Consider the following 18563-nt stretch of genomic DNA (forward strand, 5'->3'; position numbering starts at 1 on the left):
TTCATATAGTTGTAAAAATCATTGATGTAAATAACGAACAAAAGCGGGCCCAAAACCGATCCCTGCGGTACACCTAGGTCAATCGGCCTCAGCTCAGAAAATGCATTGTCATAAAAAACTCTCTGGAAACGATTATTCAGGTAAGTTTCAATCAAACCCAAAGGAGTACCTCTTACACCATAATATGACAGTTTTTCGAGTAAAATGCTGTGGGAAACACAGTCAAAGGCCCAATAGTGTGACCCTCACAACCTTCCCGGTCTTGGGATGGTGTTGTATATCATTTAAAAGAACTAGAAACAACGGTACCAAAATAGATCCGTGTGGTATTTCACAACTCACATTCAATTTACATAAATGTGCATTGCCTGTTCTTGCTCCCTTTGTGAGATAGTTACTGACCCAACCTATTACCTTGCTCCTCACTTCATAAGGGTACAATTTTCTCAATAAAATATGGTTCGGTCTCTTTGGAGACCTGAAGTGGGAGGTTAAGTAACAAAAGGTCGAGTAGTTTGAAATTTTCGAAAAGTGTCTATGTTCCTACCGGACCTTTTGTAAGTAAACTTCCCTCTAATTGGACTATCAATAGACAATGGTGGATATTACAGCCGTGAAAATATCTTATGAACAATGGGGAATGTTCCTCAATTTGGGTTATTACAGCAAATGCAAGTTTGAACTAAATAGAGTTGAGTTTAATTCATGATTTTTTCAAATTCACCTCGAAAAGTATTCGAATTGATGTTTCAAATGTTGGGTTTTAATTTTTAAAGGGATTTGTTTCTAATTCACATATTGGCAACAGCGCTTATATCAAGTTGAAATAATTTATACGTACCTAGATATTCTATTTTAAAAAAGGAAAATTATCTTTATAAATCAACAATTAAGGCAAAATATAAATTATACTTCGAAACCACCTCCACAAGCCACATAAACAACAGTTGTTTTGTTATTTATTTATATCGAGGACGATAGGTTAGGTGCACAAAATGTCATATGTCACAGAATGTCTCGGAACTCGGAACATAAGTAAACAGAACAGCACGCCTCTGATATATGTCATCTTTGTTTGTCTCATACAGATAACAGATTCATTGTCCTTTATTAGCTATAACCGATGTTGCCAAATGGTGAAATAGAAACGAATCCCTTTAAATGTTGAATGCATCATTTCATTCCTCTTTTTTAAGTATTTAAATAATTTTTTAAATGAAAAGGTTGAAATGATAAGTTTAAAATGCGTTGTTTTAGAGCTCTTTAATGAAAACTACTTGATTTTCATCAGGAGAAACATTCCCCATTGTTCTTTGAATCTTCTGAATACTTTTTTCCGGCTTTCTAGTCAATTTGAAGTTGATTATTTGCTGTTGGTTGCACAGGAATAGAGATTATAAAAACGCAAGTACAGATTTCAAGTCTGTATTTTTTGGAAAAAAAATATATACAAACCATTCCAGTCATACGAGTTTTTCAAAAAAAGTTTTCAAAATAATTTAGCTTTACTTAAAAACAAGACATACCTGTAGTAATGTAAACATTCATAATTATACAAAAAAAAAAGAATTTGGCCTTAATATGTACATATACACTTTTAAAAAGTATCAGCAAATTTGCAGTACAAGGGTGTAATAATCTGAAATAAAAGTTCCAACTGTGGAAAAAAAGGGTTAAAATTGCAAATTCTCCTGATCACTAACTCTAAAAATAGTACATGCCTATTCTAAACAGTAAACCTTAGTCATAGAACCTATTCTTAGTTCACAGAGTCGGTAATGCTTTGCCTCCAGGTGGCGTGAAAGGGTATTTTCAGGATCTTGACCCGCGTCGTTGGCAGGTTTTGCATCAGCAGTTTCTGCAAGCTTGGCAATGCCAGGATCTCCACCTGGGGAGGCTCCAGCGCAGGAGCAATCTCGCTGCCCTTGTCCATCAATAGAGGTACCGGTTTCAGCACGGGAATGCTGTCTCCGTTGCCAACGTGCTTCTTTTCCTTCTTCTCCTTCGGCTCCTCGCACTGATCAACGAACAACTCCGTGACCCGCAGGAGTTCCAGAGTGACGCCCCACACGAAGTGCGACAGCGTTTTCTGCAACCTCAGCACACCGCCAAGTACCATGTGGTTGGTGGTGGCGCTCTGTAACATTTATTTTTTCATTAATTTAGCAACAGGACAAGTTTAGTTACATAAAATACCATAACAAGATACGGCAAACAGTATTCCACTTGCATGTATTTTTATTGTTGGTGCAAAATAACACTTTATATTTGATTATCGCGTATGCAAAATATTTTCTGATTGAGACAATTTTGAAAGGTGTTAAAAAAAGATAGAAATTCAAGCAGAAAAAAAACATGGGAAGAATACTTTTATCGTCAGAAGAGATGTATACATTTATGGCATCCACATGTTAATAATAATAATAATAATAATAATAATATCCTTTATTGCCATATAAATCTACAATGGACAGGGCCAATGTCAATAGGTTTTGATATTTACAATATTTGTTATATATAATGATAATAATAGTATAATAAGGTACAGTACAATAATAAATAAGACGGTTGAATAATAATATAGTAACAATAGTAATAGTAATATCCTTCCTATAAATCTACATTGACGTCAATGGGTTAAGATTTGCAATAGGTGATATTTATTACAACTACAGTTCCCATATCACAATTTTTATAATTGGTCAACATTACATGTTGGATAATTTAAGAAGGACTATTAAAAGAATTTTGCGCAGTACTCAGTTATGGTGCAATCGCATAGAGACCCATCACCAACTGTCGAAACTATAATAAACTTTGGTTTTTAGATAATCAATGACTGAGTGTCTGAATTTGTTGTGGTTTTCTGTATTTCTAATTTCTCTTGGGAGAGGTTGATAAGCTTTTATGGCTTTGTAATGCGGTCCTTTTTCAAAAAATGATGAATTATGTCTCAGTATGCTTAGTTCATTCTTGTGTCTGGTATTTATAGTCATTTGGTTTGAGTAAAGATCACAGTTTCTCATGAAGATACTATGTTTTTTGACAAACATGACTAATTGCAGAAAATAGATTGAAGGAACTGTTAATATGTCTAGCATCTTGAAGTGTGGTCTACATGTTGATCTATGAGGTAGTTTTAACATACAGCGAATTATCCTTTTTTGAGTTTTGAAGATTTTATATGACTGTGTGGATGATCCCCAGAAAATAATTCCGTATTGAATAATAGATTGAATATGCACATAATAGTATATCTTCAGACTATCTAACGATACTTGATCTCTCAGTGCACGGATTAGACCTACTGTAGTACCCAGTCTAGAGTTAAGTTTGTTTAGATGGATGTCCCATGTAAGATTATTTTCCACTGTGATCCCTAAGAATTTAATATCACTTATTTCAGGAATAGATTTGTTAAGCAATTTGGCATACATCGATTCTAGCCTATTTTGGGATTTGTTGAATGTTATAAGCCCTGTTTTTCCTGTATTCAATTTTAGGTCATTTTCCTTGCACCAATCAATCATTTTTTGAGCTGCTTGGGATAGTTGTCTGGAGAGGGTAGACGGGGCTTCGGCTGACACTATAACCGATGTATCATCTGCAAACTGGTATACTAATCCAGGGTCGAGTGAATTTGAGAGATCATTTGCATATACTAGGAAAAGAATTGGGGCCCAGGATAGACCCCTGTGGTACTCCTTGTGTAATGGGGTTTTTAGTGGAAAGAGCCGACAAATTATTTTGAGAAATGTCCACTATTTGTGATCTCCCGGATATGTAAGAGGTGATGAGATCATGTGCTTTGCCTCTAATACCATATCCTTCTAGTTTATTTAGTAGAATCCTGTGATTCACCATATCGAAGGCCTTTGAAAGGTCAAAGTACAAGCCGCCAACACATTTATGTAACATTTTTCATAATTTCTGTTACAGTATTATAGATTGCAAGTTCGGTTGACCGTTGCACTTTCAAATAAATTTAAATTTAGATGGGCACGAAAATTTCCAAGGGTTGCATTCCCTATCAACTTGGCAACACCTGAGTGAATTTCAGATTCTGTCAACCCACTTTACTTTTGAATCATTAAATATTGAATAAAATTTAAGTTATGTATTTTGCTGATTCTGTGAAGAGATTTGTTAGAGAAATGATAGTTTACAAATATTGTATGATGCCGTATTACAAAAGCAAGTACTCGTCAACACAAAAAAGATGTTATCACAGTGCCATAGGAAAATAATAAACGAAATACTTGGTTTAGGGACAAGTTATGATTCCAAAGAGTTATGAATTAAAACCATTTCAATCTTCACCAAATCTTATTTTGATACACCTAATACTCAATAAGATATGACTTGTGTAATAGATCCATTGAGACCAGGTATTAGAGGTAGTGTATTTATAGGTGTGAATTCACTTGCCTGCGAGATGTAGGTGGGAATAATAAGCAGCTTCCTGATGTTCTGGCACGCTCCGAGAGCCTTATCAAAGCCGGACTTGATGTCGAAGTTCACCAGCTCGAGCTGCTCCAATTTCGGCATGTCCTTGACGGAGTCGAGTATTTCAAACGTTTCACAAAAACCCTGGCCCTTCTCCAACCGCAGCTTCTCGAGTTTCTGCAGCTTGACGAGGATATCGCTGCCGAAGGTCTTCGGAAAGTCGGTGCACTCCCCCAGGTCCAACGACTCCAAGTTGGTCAACTCGCCAATCACGTTCAGGTTCAAGCGGTCCAAGTCGCCTATCGAAGTGAGAGAGAGGTGTTTCAGGAACTTGAGTTCCTTAAGCGAGTCCAGGTTAGAGGAGAGTGTTAAACCTCCGGTGGACTTGAGCCGCAGCTCACGGATATTAGTGAGCGCCTTCAACGGAGCCAAGTCCATGGTCTCGCACTTGATTGTCACAGCATTGATGACTTCTAGTTGCGGGTTGGACACCGCCAATTTTTCCACAACGGACGCCGGACACCTGAAAGAGAAATAATGAAAATCGATTCGATAATAATAATAATGCATATTAGTAATACCAATAATGACATTAGAAATAAGTATTGAGAATATTGGATTCAATTAGGGAAGAAAAAGAATGCGATATTCAGAATATTCAGTAATATCACCTGCACAGCTCGATCCTTCTGAGCGTGTCCACCTTCTCAATAGCCTTGGAGAATTCAGGCCAGATCTCGTCGCCTCCCGTCGGCAGCAGCATCTTGCGCAGGTCCAGGTGCCTAGTACCATGCTTCTTCAACGTGTTGGCGAGCCCCTCGAAGCTGTGCACCTGAGAGTTCTTCATGCGCACCGTCCGCCACAGCATGGGATGGCTGGCGATGTCCCGCCACATCGTGCAGACGCAACCGGCTCGCAGGAGATCCTGCACTTTCAGGTACTGGAACACGTAGAGAAGCGTATTGTAGCCGTACGAGAGGTTCTGCAGGTAGTTCTCCATGAACTTGTTCTCTTCTTTTTCTTCGGCATTGGTGATGCTGCTCAGTTTGATGGTGCGTTTCTTCGCTTTGACGGCGACGGGCGTCGATTGGGTCTTGGTTCTAGAACAAATCGAAAAATAACATTAGGTTTTCGGTAGGGAAAGAGATGAAGTAAGTCACCCACGTGATTCATTATAGCTCATACAACACTAAAATTCAATATTTGAAAACTTTATTATACAATAAAAGAAAATATATGTAGCTCATGAACAACTTATAGCAGAGTCTAGTCATAATCCTGTAATATAAATTTTCATTTTGGGGACAGTAAGCTTGATTCGTAAATAAATCAATAAATTTGAGAACATTGACAAAATCCAGAAAAATCTAACTCTTCCACTGCCTGGTTTATCGCTAATGAAACAATTTAACTTGTAAAAACATTTCTGATTAGATAGATAGACTTTATTGAAGCTCACAACTCATTGTTGAGAAACTCTGGTCAAAATAACAATACAATGGGGAATATTCCTCAATTTGGGTTATTACAGCAAATGCAAGTTTGAACAAAATAAAGTTGAGTTCAATTCATGAGTTTTTCAAATTCACTTCGAAAAGTATTCAAATTGATGTTTCAAATATTGGGTTTTAATTTTTAAAGGGATTTGTTTCTAAATCACATATTGGCAACAGCGCCTATATCAAGTTGAATTAATTTATACGTACCTAGATACTCTACTTTAAAAAAAGAAAAATTATCTTTATAAATCAACAATTAAGGCAAAATATAAATTATAGTTCAATACCACCTCCATAAGCCACATAAACAACAGTTGTTTTGTTATTTATTTATATAGAGGAAGACAGGTTAGGTGCACAAAATGTCATATGTCACAGAATGTCTCGGAACTCGGAACATAAATAAACAGAACAGCACGCCTCTGAAATATGTCATCTTTGTTTGTCTCATACAGGTAACAGATTCATTGTCCTTTATTAGCTATAACCGATGTTGTCAAATGGTGAAATAGAAACAAATCCCTTTAAATGTTGAATGCATTATTTCATTCTTTTTTCAAGTATTTAAATAATTTTTAAAAAAAAAAGGTTGAAATGATAAGTTTAAAATGCTTTATTTTAGAGCTCTTTTTTGAAAACTACTTGATTGTCGTCAGGAGGAACATTCCCCATTGAACAACACAGAAAAAATGGAAAATGTCAGTCTTATCAAATAATATTGTTAATGTAGATACCTTTTACAGAAAATGTATATATATAAATATATATATATATGCTAACGCACATTCAATGAACTGAATTTGAAGACGTTTTTTAAAAATATTCAACTACTAGGTAAAAAATACAATTTTCAACTCTTGCTTTTAAAAATATTATTTGAAATTGTTTATTGTATTGTGTAGAGATTCTTGGAAATGCTGCTTTGAAAAGTTTTTAAATGGCTGTTTGAGAATGCTGAATCTGAAATCTATTTTGATTTATATTATAGTTTAATAAAATCAAGTCCTGTTTGATCACGTGCACAATATAGGATACGTTTGTACAAATAAAACTCATTAGTATTACTTATACAATTAATAATGTATATATCTTATGAATTTAACAAGAAAAATAAAAATGAAAACCAACAATAGTTATTACCCTGTCAGACAGTACGCCAATGCGATACTAATACTTTCGATTGAGTAAATTATTGTATTTGACAAGTCTACCTACTCTTCAAAGATTGTTGAAATCACATTTTCAGCAACTATGAATAGGACACATTGTATGTTGAAGTTGACATTTACTTTATCAACAAATACATGAAATGAATATCATTCTAAAAGCAGAAGCAAATAAAATATGAAGAATCGATCACCAAATTCTACAGACTATCACAACAAACAGTCTAGAAAGAAGGCAGAGAACTAAAATATTTTATTCGTTGCACCTAATCAGGGCAGATGATTCTAGAGACCCAATGATTAGTTAATGAAAAAAAAAGTAACTAGTGATAAAAACAATAATTTTAAATAGAAACAAAATAATTTTATTAAACATGATTTGACCATAAAATATATCTGAAAGATTTTCCCAATATTCTTTAATTCACTGTATCAAAAACTTTTCAAAATCGTCATCAGTTCTATTCTGGTCACATTGATAAAGTAAATGAACAACTTACAAAAACATATGCATACCAAATTTCAATTTGATATATTAAAAATGCCCTAAGGTTTTCACTTCGAAGAGATTTGATTGAATTTTAAGAAAACATACATACCCTTCTATTTGGAAGAAAGAAGTGACCAAGTAATGAAAATAGATGGGTTTGAGAAAATAAAATTTACGAATAAAATTCAAAATATTCGCCTCTCCCAACACAGTGGGACTTGTGCAGATTTTTCTTTTCCGTCCAAAGCAGCAGAACTTCGCTAAAATCAATTGAGTGGATCACTTGCAGACTGGTTTCGGGATATTACCCCTCGTCAGTGCAGGAAAGATCCAATCAAGCCGAAGGTGTGTCCAGGACTTAAATGTCAATTGTAGGCCAAACACATACCAACTTTTAGTTACTGTGTTCAAAACAATGATTCAGCTTCACTACAAATATTGCCCATCATTAATATCACTACTCTATAGCGTAACTACAGAAACTTCAAAACAGAAGTTTGTGAATTCTTTTGAGGTTTAATCGATATACTCCCCGTCATAACAATTCTTTGTGTGTTTCAACTGGTTATTGGTAGAAGACAAGTAGTTTTATTTTTCAAAGATATTCGTATTCAAACTAACAAAAGGGCTAACTCCATCATATTTTGGACAATTTCTTCTATACCACCATGATGTTCATAGTTACTACACAAGAACTAGTAACACCTTGTGTGAACCTTGTACCAACTATTCAAGAACAATGAATTCCCTATTCCAGAAAGGGTTTATAGAGTTTAACACACTTCCAGCTGAATTGAAGCAATGTAATACTTTATCTAATTTCAAACACGAGTTAATGAAGTTTCTTAAAATGAAGAGCAATGTTTGATTATACTTCAGTGCAGTAATTATTGAGTTTAATTATTAATGCCAATATGTAAAAATGTTCATTTGCATATTAGGAAGTACCCATTTTTAATGAAGTTATTATTACCATTATTATTATTAATACTAAATCTTCTCAGTTACAAATACTGGTAACAGCTCCAATAATACACATCTGATAATTTTCTACTGTACATCTCTTTGCTCATTTCATTTTTTAAGGATTTAATACTTGACAAAAATCAATGATTATTATATTAAAAATACTTTGAGATCTACACATGAAGAATTCATAAAATTGCAAACAGTTTTGCTAAACTATACCTTCTCATCAGGTTGCTTACGTGAAAATCTCCCAATAGTGTTTTTTAACACAAATTTTATTATTGTTATTGTAGTAGTATTGTTATTGAAAAACGTTTGTAACAAACTTACTAGCATCAGTAAAGATATTTTCTTCTCACTTCACAATCAATTAAAAATTAATTGAGAAAATACTATCATTTTGGAAAAAATATGATAGTACTGATCAATACTTGATGAAAATCCATTATAACAAATTCAAAAAACACTTTAATGTGATATTTACACTTGAAATCGCACATTAAAGTGTGTTTTTTGAATATGCTATATTTTTCGTATGATACATAATTAAATTTAGTTAGATTAATTTCAGTAATATCGTGACCACAATTAACTTTATACAGATCTAAGTTTGCTCATGTTTGAATATCTCATTAAAAAATCAACGAATGTTCCTCTTTTAAAAATTTCTGCCAAATAACCTTTTCCAACACCGTGTTCACACATTCGTGGAAACCTTGCGACCTGAAAAAATGTAATAATCATTTGCCAATTATTAAAATAATTCGAATTTCGTTTCCTATACACACTCCTACAAACAAAAACAAAAAACTCAACTCTGCGTCAAAAATCATACAGAACCAATTTTGAAAAATCTAAATGTATTGGAATAGTTTACGCTCAAAGGAAATTTGGTAAAATTGGAAGAGTGGGAGGTGGAAAAGCCTGCAAATTCAAAGAAAGATTAGAAAAAGATACTGAAAAAACACTCACTCTGTGTTCTGGTCCTCGACTCCATTTTCTCCTCTGGGAGGATCTCCACCATCAATTTGCTTGTTCTCACATGACTCGCCGTCTACTTCCATGGCTTCAGGCATTTGGGAGTTTTCGGGTTTGGAGGGAGATTCGGGTTCTACTTTGATTTCGGGAACAGGTTCCGATCCCAACCGAGCAGAATCGGTGGGAACGACCTCAACATCCGGGCTGGTGACTGCTGTAGCAGCCACGGTGGGCGACACTGACATAAAGTTGTTCTTGGGAATGACAAGGAACTTCCTACCTCCCAAAAACTCGACATACTGTGGCCTAGAAGCCTCAGTGAGCTCCTCATTGGTGCTCTCCACTATTTTGGAGTTGTGTGGCAACCAAGTGGTCACGGAACCCACCAGGGACCTGTTCTCCGAACCAGGAGACTGCTCTGTTGCTTTGACAGCCTGCGTCACAATGACAGGCAACTGAACCGGTCTCGGTGTTAGTTTCGGGAGTTCGGGGAGCGGGTTCGGGGCGGTAGGTTCGATATGAGGGAGGGGGGTAGTGTCGCCGGGTCGGGGGATTCTCTGGAGTTTTGGTAGGGTAGTGGTGGAATGCCCGCCAGCTGTTTTCAACGTATTAATAGGGGTGAGGGGAGGCGGCGCGCTCAAAGTGGCTGGTGGAGCCAAATTGGGGTCTTGACTCTCTAGGTGACAGTTCTGTAGAACAATAAATAATGTTATTCGTCTTTCTAGGTGTACGCTGTCTCGTGTACATCATTCAGCCATGCATACGCCTTTCAATCATATTCACACATACATGCAATCATGGCCACACTTTCCAAGCACAAACATGTTAACACCATTCAACCAGGCATTGTGACATTTCATATTTTTGCAACATGAACCATAATCAGCAGAAACCTTACTTCTTAATCTTTAATCGTTCATAAAAAAATTATTAGAATATCTTTCTCTTTCTTCTCAATAAATGTGATATAGTAGTACGTATACAGAACACCAACATACAGAGATGGTGTTTTCAGCTGGTTATTGAAAATGTGATACTATTTGGTTCAGAGATCAGGTCTTGTTGAAGTTCATAACTTTATTTTTCCCAAACATATTAATATCTTGTTTTAAATTCTTGACCTTTATGTTAATATTTCAGATTGTTTTAGTTCTTAAACCTGCTTTGTCAAAAAAACCTAAACTTTTATGACAATAAAGCATTTCTGACTCTGCTCTGTTCAATTTTCTACCTCATACTGTATTATCATCAATCTAAATCTAAATATTTTTCTAAATTTTTTATTACTTGTTATATAATTTTATATTATTTTTTCAACTGTTTGATGGATATAACTTCTATAATGTTCGTATTAAATTTGAATATTTTTTTATTTTTCTTCAACAAAGTATATTTTAAATTTCTGTATTTCATGATATTTTTCATCATTTATGAAACTGTTATCGAAAAAAGACTAATAGGAAACTGAGATATTCCAAATATGTCTTGAAATGTCATAAACTGAAACTTGTCATAATTTTCTTCATTGTGTAATAAAATTTTCTTATAATGTTCACACCATTATATAGCAGAACTGTAAAAGTGACCACTCTGTATTAATGATTACAATCCATTTATTGTCCAACAGCTATAATAAGCCAAAAATAATTAGTATGTATGTCAGCTTGTTGAAAAACACTTTTATCAAAAAATTAAAACAAAACATCAATCTTATCTGCACGTTGGGGATCCAAAGCGAGATGACCTCAACACCCAGCTCTCTCACTCACCAACAAGCAAGAAACAATCAAAAAATAAAAATATGAACCGTCTCATAGGACATCATACCTTGCACACGTATGGCTGTGACACTTCCGTCGATAATCCTAAGCACTCGTGATGGTACAGACAAAGACACAGTCTACACTGCAGCGTCGGTACAATACCACGCACTCCCTCACACTTCATGGAGCAGGGTCGACACGGCTTGTTCACTTCTTGATTAAAACTGCAATATGTTTGGTTTGAGATAACGGGAAAGGGATATGAATGGTTGGGTTGTTTCAGGCGTAAAACTACTTCCAATACAACATCAAATAAAAAAAATAGCTTGAAATACTGTAAAATGAATGGCTTCATTTTATTTTCGCTAAATTGATAAAACTACGTCTACTTTTTACTTGGTTTCTTCCCTTTCACAAACTCGAACATGACGAGAGAGTTAGCAAATTGTTGAACAAAGTAAATTGATATGAATCGGGGTGTTTCTCAAAACTGCTTGAAATCAAAAATAATTTAAATCAAATAAATTGATGGATCAGGGCTAGACAAAAACCTGGCTTTTTCATGCCAATATATTGGTGTCACAGATAATCATTTTATTTCATCTTAGTCGTCCTTTGAACATCGTGTTAGCTTTTTCATTGTCTCAATTTAAAGAATCAATCCTACTGGACATGTGGTGGAACTGGCCGATACTCGATGAAAATCCATTACGACATATTTAAATGACACTTGATTGTTAGATTTTCTCTTGGCGGTTTACAAAATCGCAATACGTGTTTCACTATAGACCAGTTTTTTCAGACGTGTTCACTACTAACTGAAATAATATCTGCAACATGCTTCTTATATTATAGTGATTTGAAGCTTAATGAGTTTTATTATCTGACTAATAAACTTTTACAATTTCTGGAAACAATCTTAATAAATTGGACATGAAACGAAATAGATAAGGCAAAATTGTAAAATTAATTTAGGTTGGTATACCTGTATGGGTGGTACACCTTGATGGTTTACCTGTATGGGATACCTATATAGCATAAATAAGGTTAGCTTCCCATTATTTCTAGTTTCAATCTCCCTCTTTGAAGATGATCGCTTGGTGATCAAAACACGTGTCGAGGTGTTAAAAATAACGATTTGGTGTTGGGAAAAAACTCCAGTAATATGAAATAAAAACAAAAAAATACCTGAGTTTCATTATACCATAATCAAAATTTCACCAATTTCATCATTAAAAACAAATTGTCCCCTATGGGAATTATTGAAATCTATTGATTTCTAAGCATACCAATAGACTGAGTGTCACCCTGCTTCATCATTTTACTCTTTTAGAGAACATTCTATAAGTTTGGCCAATGAATCCAACACTGAAGTTTCGTCTTTACTGTTTTTGAATAAATTTTCTCCAATTACTTACCTTGGGATTCCTATAAAACTTACTATCGTTCATTGAAATTGGATAGACTTGGTCCAAAGCTTGTATCCGTACTCGCTAAGTAGAATTAGGAACCTCTGGCGTGAAATGAATGAAATGAAAACACTTTTCCGCACCAGAACAAAAATGCTGTTTCTCGACACGTGTTTCGCTAAGCAAGTTAACATCATCATGAGATGATTAGGACTATTCTCTCAACGACTAATCTAATGTTTTTATACGTTTCAAGAGGAATGTTTACCTTACATAATGAGAGCCAATAACTTAATATCTAGTACCTAATGTTATCCATAAAGCAAAGGTTTTCAATTAATAGCCTTCGCCGCAAGAGTAAAACCTGTCATTAAATTGGAAAAGATTTTGAGGTAGGCAAATTGTAAACAAATCTAGTAATTCCTGTTATACTGAATCAACAGGTTTCTGTCTAAAAGACGAACGATCATACAGCTTAACCTTCATGAGTTGGAAATTAATTTAGTTAGTACTGAACACGTCTGAGGAATATGTTGTATAGTGAAATACATTATTCCTACAGAAATTATGAAGTTTGAATTTATGAAGATGAATTGGTAATGTATGAAAATAACAGAGATTTGTAATGGTATAAATAAGGAAGGAATTAGACCAAACTCATGCTGAAATCACATTTAGAAGGTTTAAGAAAAACTTCCTCATCAAACTTTTTTCTCCATCTCACAGGCAGTGAGAAAATGTTTGAACTGTCTCGAAACAAAAATATAACAATAAATACAATAGAGATAATAAAGGCAAAGAATCGAAAGAAGCATATCTCATGATAAAGGAATATCATGCACAGATACAAAGAAACTAAACTTGTGTGATGTGAGCCGAGCCTTAAAATGACACCAAATAATTCAACAAACACTGTATTGTGAGATTTTCACTAAACACAAAATACACAACATGTTTCGCTATAAAATAACTTTTTCAGGTGTCCTATACTAAGTGTTTCTTGAATACGGTTGAGTATGGTTTTTCATCAAGTATCAGCAGATTCCATCACAAATATCAAATAATTTCTATAATAGCAGGATTATTAAAATAAAAGTTATATATTGAACCCTATATGTGCAATCATGCAAACAATTTTAGTTCAACAAAAAAATCATCAAAAACATCTAGGTGTTATATCGGCTAATCTAGCGTACCATTCAAAGAGACAACATATGCATATCTACTGGTTTGGATAAACGACAAACTCAAGTGGGTTTCAACTGATGTAACATTTCAACGAGGTGAGGTACCTCCTCATTATGACAGACAGGTTCGAAGTGGCTAGACGATAATCATCCATCCGGTGGATAAGCGCAAATGTGATTTGTAAGAAAGTCCTGCTAGATCACCTGATATGACACCGCTTGATGTTTCTCATGTGACATTTAATGTATGTACGTTACGTACCACAGGTTATTTTCAGAATCAGTAACACATGCAAAGAAATTACCCCAGGAAGATTTCATATGAGAAATTTATTATAAAGAGTATCTGATTCAATCTGTTTGGCTATTTGAACACATTAAAAATAAATTGTCTTCATTAATCTGATCTTTAAGAGGTGAAGTCATCATTATCAGTACTTCTTGAAGAATTAAACATGGCTTAAAATAAATAGGAAATGAAAAAATAAAAGAAAGCGACAATTACAGTGTAAAAATTGATTTAGAAAAAAATATCTTCAGAGAAACACCCCCGAATCAAAATATGCAAAAGGTGTGGAAAGATTGATATCTCCTAGATATATTATACATTGAAATCAAATGAGAATCAATGTGAGCAGTATTTCAAACAAGGGACTTAAGAATAATATAACGAAACTAGCACAAACAAATGATAACTTACTTTGACCACTTTCCAGACTTCCTTACAGATGGTGTTCTAGCAGGGGTTATTTCTACCTCCATTTTCTCTGCAGGCTTAGCTGGAGAAGTTTTAGCATCCTTCTTAGCAGAAAGTTTCATCTGAAATCACAATAAACTTTACCTCAACAATTCTGACATGCACAATTGACTTGAATGTCATCCATCAACCCTGATTGTACTGTGTGATATTTTTAAACCCTCTTGAAAATAATAACAAATTACCTTGAGAGTCCCTGCGGTTTTAACTACTTTGGGTTTGACCACAGGAGTATCTGCTGTCTCGTTTAGGACTGCTTTCCTGGGGCTGGTGAGTCTTGTAGTGACAGTTTTCGGGGTGACTTTTGGGGTGGTAACCTTTGGGGTAGCGACTTTTGGTGGGGAAATCTTTGGGCTCAGGACTTTAGGAGATGCTGCTGGCATTTTGGGGCTCTTTGGAGTTTTTGTTGCCTTCAGTAGTGCCTTCTTCGCCAATGGTACTAGAGTTGGCTTCTTAGCATCTCTTATAATTTCCTTTTCTGTGTCATCAATACCCAAGGAATCCTTGAAGAAGGTAAAGTTATCCAGAGATAACTCCTTGTTTTTCAAATTTTCAGACACCTCCCTCATTGAACGAACTTTTTTTCCTGACGGAGTATAGTAATATATATCCCCATTTCTTTTGGAGCCAACTTCGTTCGTTGCTCGCCACACCAACTCTCTCTTCCAACCAAAATTGAACGGCTTCAGATATTTTGGATCGGATAAGTCCACAGATACCTTTTGTCTTTTGTGAGGATTCAATGGGCTACCAGAACTGGTTCTAGATTTCAGTGACACAACAGATGGACTGAGGGGTTCTACTTTCACTGAAACTTCTTTCATGAGAGAATCATTTTCAGATTCTATTTGTTCAGATCCATTCTCGGCCGATTTTTGTCTGTTATGGGGCGACATTGGGATGTCGCTATATCTTTTGTTTGGGATGCGAGCTCGTTTACCCTTGCCAAGAGTTTGTTTGGAGGGAAGTTGGAGATCAGCATTGAAATCTACTTCGGCAGGTTCTTCTGTAAAAATGAAGTTATCTTCAAGAGGCAGTCATTTATTAACTCAGTTCCATAAATTCCCCAACAAATTCAATAGAAAATTATGTTAAAATTATTTGGAATAGATATAATTTTTGACAATTTCAATTAGGATTTTTGTTGGAATTATTTTGTGAATACAAGATTTCATCTAATTCAATTTAATGAACAGCAATTAGATGTAACACATATTTTTTTTGCACAAGTATTGAAAATCAAAGGATTTACATCTCACAAAATCTGTCAGCTCAGGAGTACCGCAAAGAAACCATTCAGGAACATTCCTATTTAATGTTTTAAGTAATGTCAAAACTGAAATTAGTCATTCTGTAAGATTAATGTTTGCTGATGACTTGAAAATATTCAATGAACGAAATTCTATAAAAAGTCTCCACATTACAGTGCCACCATAATCATTAAAACAGGTAGGAAGTTATGCCTTATTATTAGAGTAATGCTTCACAGTTTTCAATAATTTTTATGTAATTATCTTATAATCTTTCAATTAAAGAGACGTATATCTAAACATTTTCAAATGTATACTTATTATTACTATTCTGTCAATCTTTTGTGACTTGCTTGTATCAGCTTGTATTACGAACAGTCAATAAATATTATTACTATTTTTATTCTCAGCATTTGTGTTGCTTCCTACTTGACCAAAGTGGGTAAGCACTAGATTGAGGAAAATGTACCTTGGTATATCAACCTCGGAGGCCTTATGGACCGTCCAGTTTCATTTCTGGAGGAAAATACCGTATCTTAATAGATTGTTTATGATGTGACAAAGTACAGCACATACTGAGTATATATACAGATTTGTGATGTCAGTCAGTCAAAAACGCAAACCAGAAAAATGAACAATCAACTATATATCAATCATCGTAGTCCTACATTACACAAACCTTTAATATCCACGTTGGGATCTGGCTCCACCGAAGGGCTTGCATTTTCTACTTTCGGTAAGACACTTTCTTCATTGGCATTTTCATCTTCAGATTTTACTTCCGAAGCTTTACGTTTCTTTCCTTTCGGAACCTTAGCTCCTTCTTCGATGGATGGTTCCTCTAATTTTTCAGCTGTCATTTCGTTTTCTTTGCCAGCATCGTCTACAGAATCAATTTTTTCATCCATAGCAGATTCTCTATCTCTATCACCATTCAAATTTGGCGCCGTTTCCTTCCCAAAATTTTCAGAATTTGTATTTGGTTCGCTTTCTGAGAGCGACTTCGATTTAGATCTTCCACGTGTTCTCTTGGCACTCTCCATATCAAAAACTTATGACTACCTTATAACTCGGGATGCATCGCACTCAATTCACATGAAGGCAGTCTAATATAACATAACAAGAAAGCTGTAATTTAGGATGCGTCATTTACCAATATCAATTCTACAGCACCATAAATACACACTACAAAGAGTTAAACACGTGCATCAGTTTACTACTGATCTGTATGGCAATTCAAAACTATGAAAATTTTCATAAATTCGAACTTTATACAATTTATTTTAATACCGCACATTACCACAACACAAGAACGCTGTCACGCTAGGAACTTCAATGGTATGGCAGCACCATCGATAATAAGAAATAGCGGTAACTAGAGTTGCCAACAATGTCAAACAGTACTATTCTTCTTCTCAACTTACTTTATATTACCGCATGGTGGCGGTATAAAACTCTAGAAAACGAAGATTTGTAACGGCATTTTAATCAAAACATTTTTGAAATGCCTATGGTAAAAGTATTGTTGACGTATATAATTTCTTTCTTGAAAAGTAGTGCTCAATCGATAGTCAATATCATGTGATAGAAGCAGAAGAAAAATATTTGATCTTTTTCTACAAAGTTTTTCGTCATTCACGAAGTGAGAATTACTCGATGAAATCAATGTACATAATAAAACGAGATTCCGCATACATCATCATCAAAAAATAAACCATTGACTGAAACCTCTCTACCCAAGATAGTTGCTATATCTCTAGTTGGAGTTCAACTAGTGTAAAGGGTACTGTCACAAATCAGAAGAATTAAATGATATGTGGGCACGTTCGACAGATTTGATAAGTTATCGATTCTCTCTAGTTTCTACTTCAGATACAATTGAAAATTTCCCAATAACAACACTGATATTATTCGTTATTGTGCATGATTGAAAGCAGTGATGGGCATAATCGAATTATTTTGATAATCGAAACGTTCGAATAATCATTCGAATTATAAATCACTCGCAATGCGCAGAAGACTCACTCAATAGACATCGATAATGCATAAGTTGTTTAGTATGTGAATGTATATTATTAGAATAAACTGTGATATTTTACTGTAAACTAAGAACAATGTCTTACTTCATTTCTGAGTGTTGAGAATTTATTTGGAGTTTGTGAACTTATTGTTCATTTTGTTCATTGAGTTTTATGTTCCAGTTTTGGAATAATGTTTCATTCCATTAATTTTTGAGATAAATCAGCGCCAACCGTTCTCAATTGGCTTTGGTATTGGATGTGTTTTGTTAACATTAATCTTACTCCAAATTGGTTCTTTCCTATCAAACGTTATTCGTTGTTGCTTGATTAAATAACATAGAGCAGATAATTACTTTTGCCGGAAATAACTCAATCTGGAGTAGGATTAGAGCAAACAAAAACACCTATTATCAGCGATAGGCTTGAAAGTTTTTCAATATGTAAAAACATTTGTGATTCTGGTACAAGCAATCGGAAACAGCTAAATGTTTATGTTCTGTGATGCAAATAATGTCAAATGAGCCAATGAAGCAACGACCACATCATTAGAAGAAGAAGAATAATTCGAATAATCTTGATAACGATTCGATATTCGATATCTCGATTTATTATGACTTATGACAATCGA

At 34.6% G+C, this 18563-nt stretch overlaps 1 protein-coding gene across 1 annotated transcript; it reads right to left on the bottom strand.

Annotated features, from left to right (window-relative positions):
* Window positions 1-1411: 1411 nt before the first annotated feature.
* On the bottom strand, window positions 1412-17262 carry LOC111502432 (uncharacterized). Its single transcript, XM_023156510.2, has 8 exons — window positions 16594-17262; window positions 14850-15670; window positions 14608-14726; window positions 11376-11535; window positions 9543-10237; window positions 5118-5546; window positions 4429-4969; window positions 1412-2137 (listed from the first exon to the last, which is right to left on the bottom strand). Exons 1-8 carry the CDS (start codon window positions 16955-16957, stop codon window positions 1760-1762), a joined length of 3507 nt encoding a protein of 1168 aa, XP_023012278.2. The 5' UTR covers window positions 16958-17262; the 3' UTR covers window positions 1412-1759.
* Window positions 17263-18563: the final 1301 nt, after the last annotated feature.

This window comes from Leptinotarsa decemlineata, unplaced genomic scaffold (assembly GCF_025532065.1).
Source record: "Leptinotarsa decemlineata unplaced genomic scaffold, Ldec_3_MD MMD2_tig00026314_RagTag_RagTag, whole genome shotgun sequence".
NCBI lineage: Eukaryota > Metazoa > Arthropoda > Insecta > Coleoptera > Chrysomelidae > Leptinotarsa > Leptinotarsa decemlineata.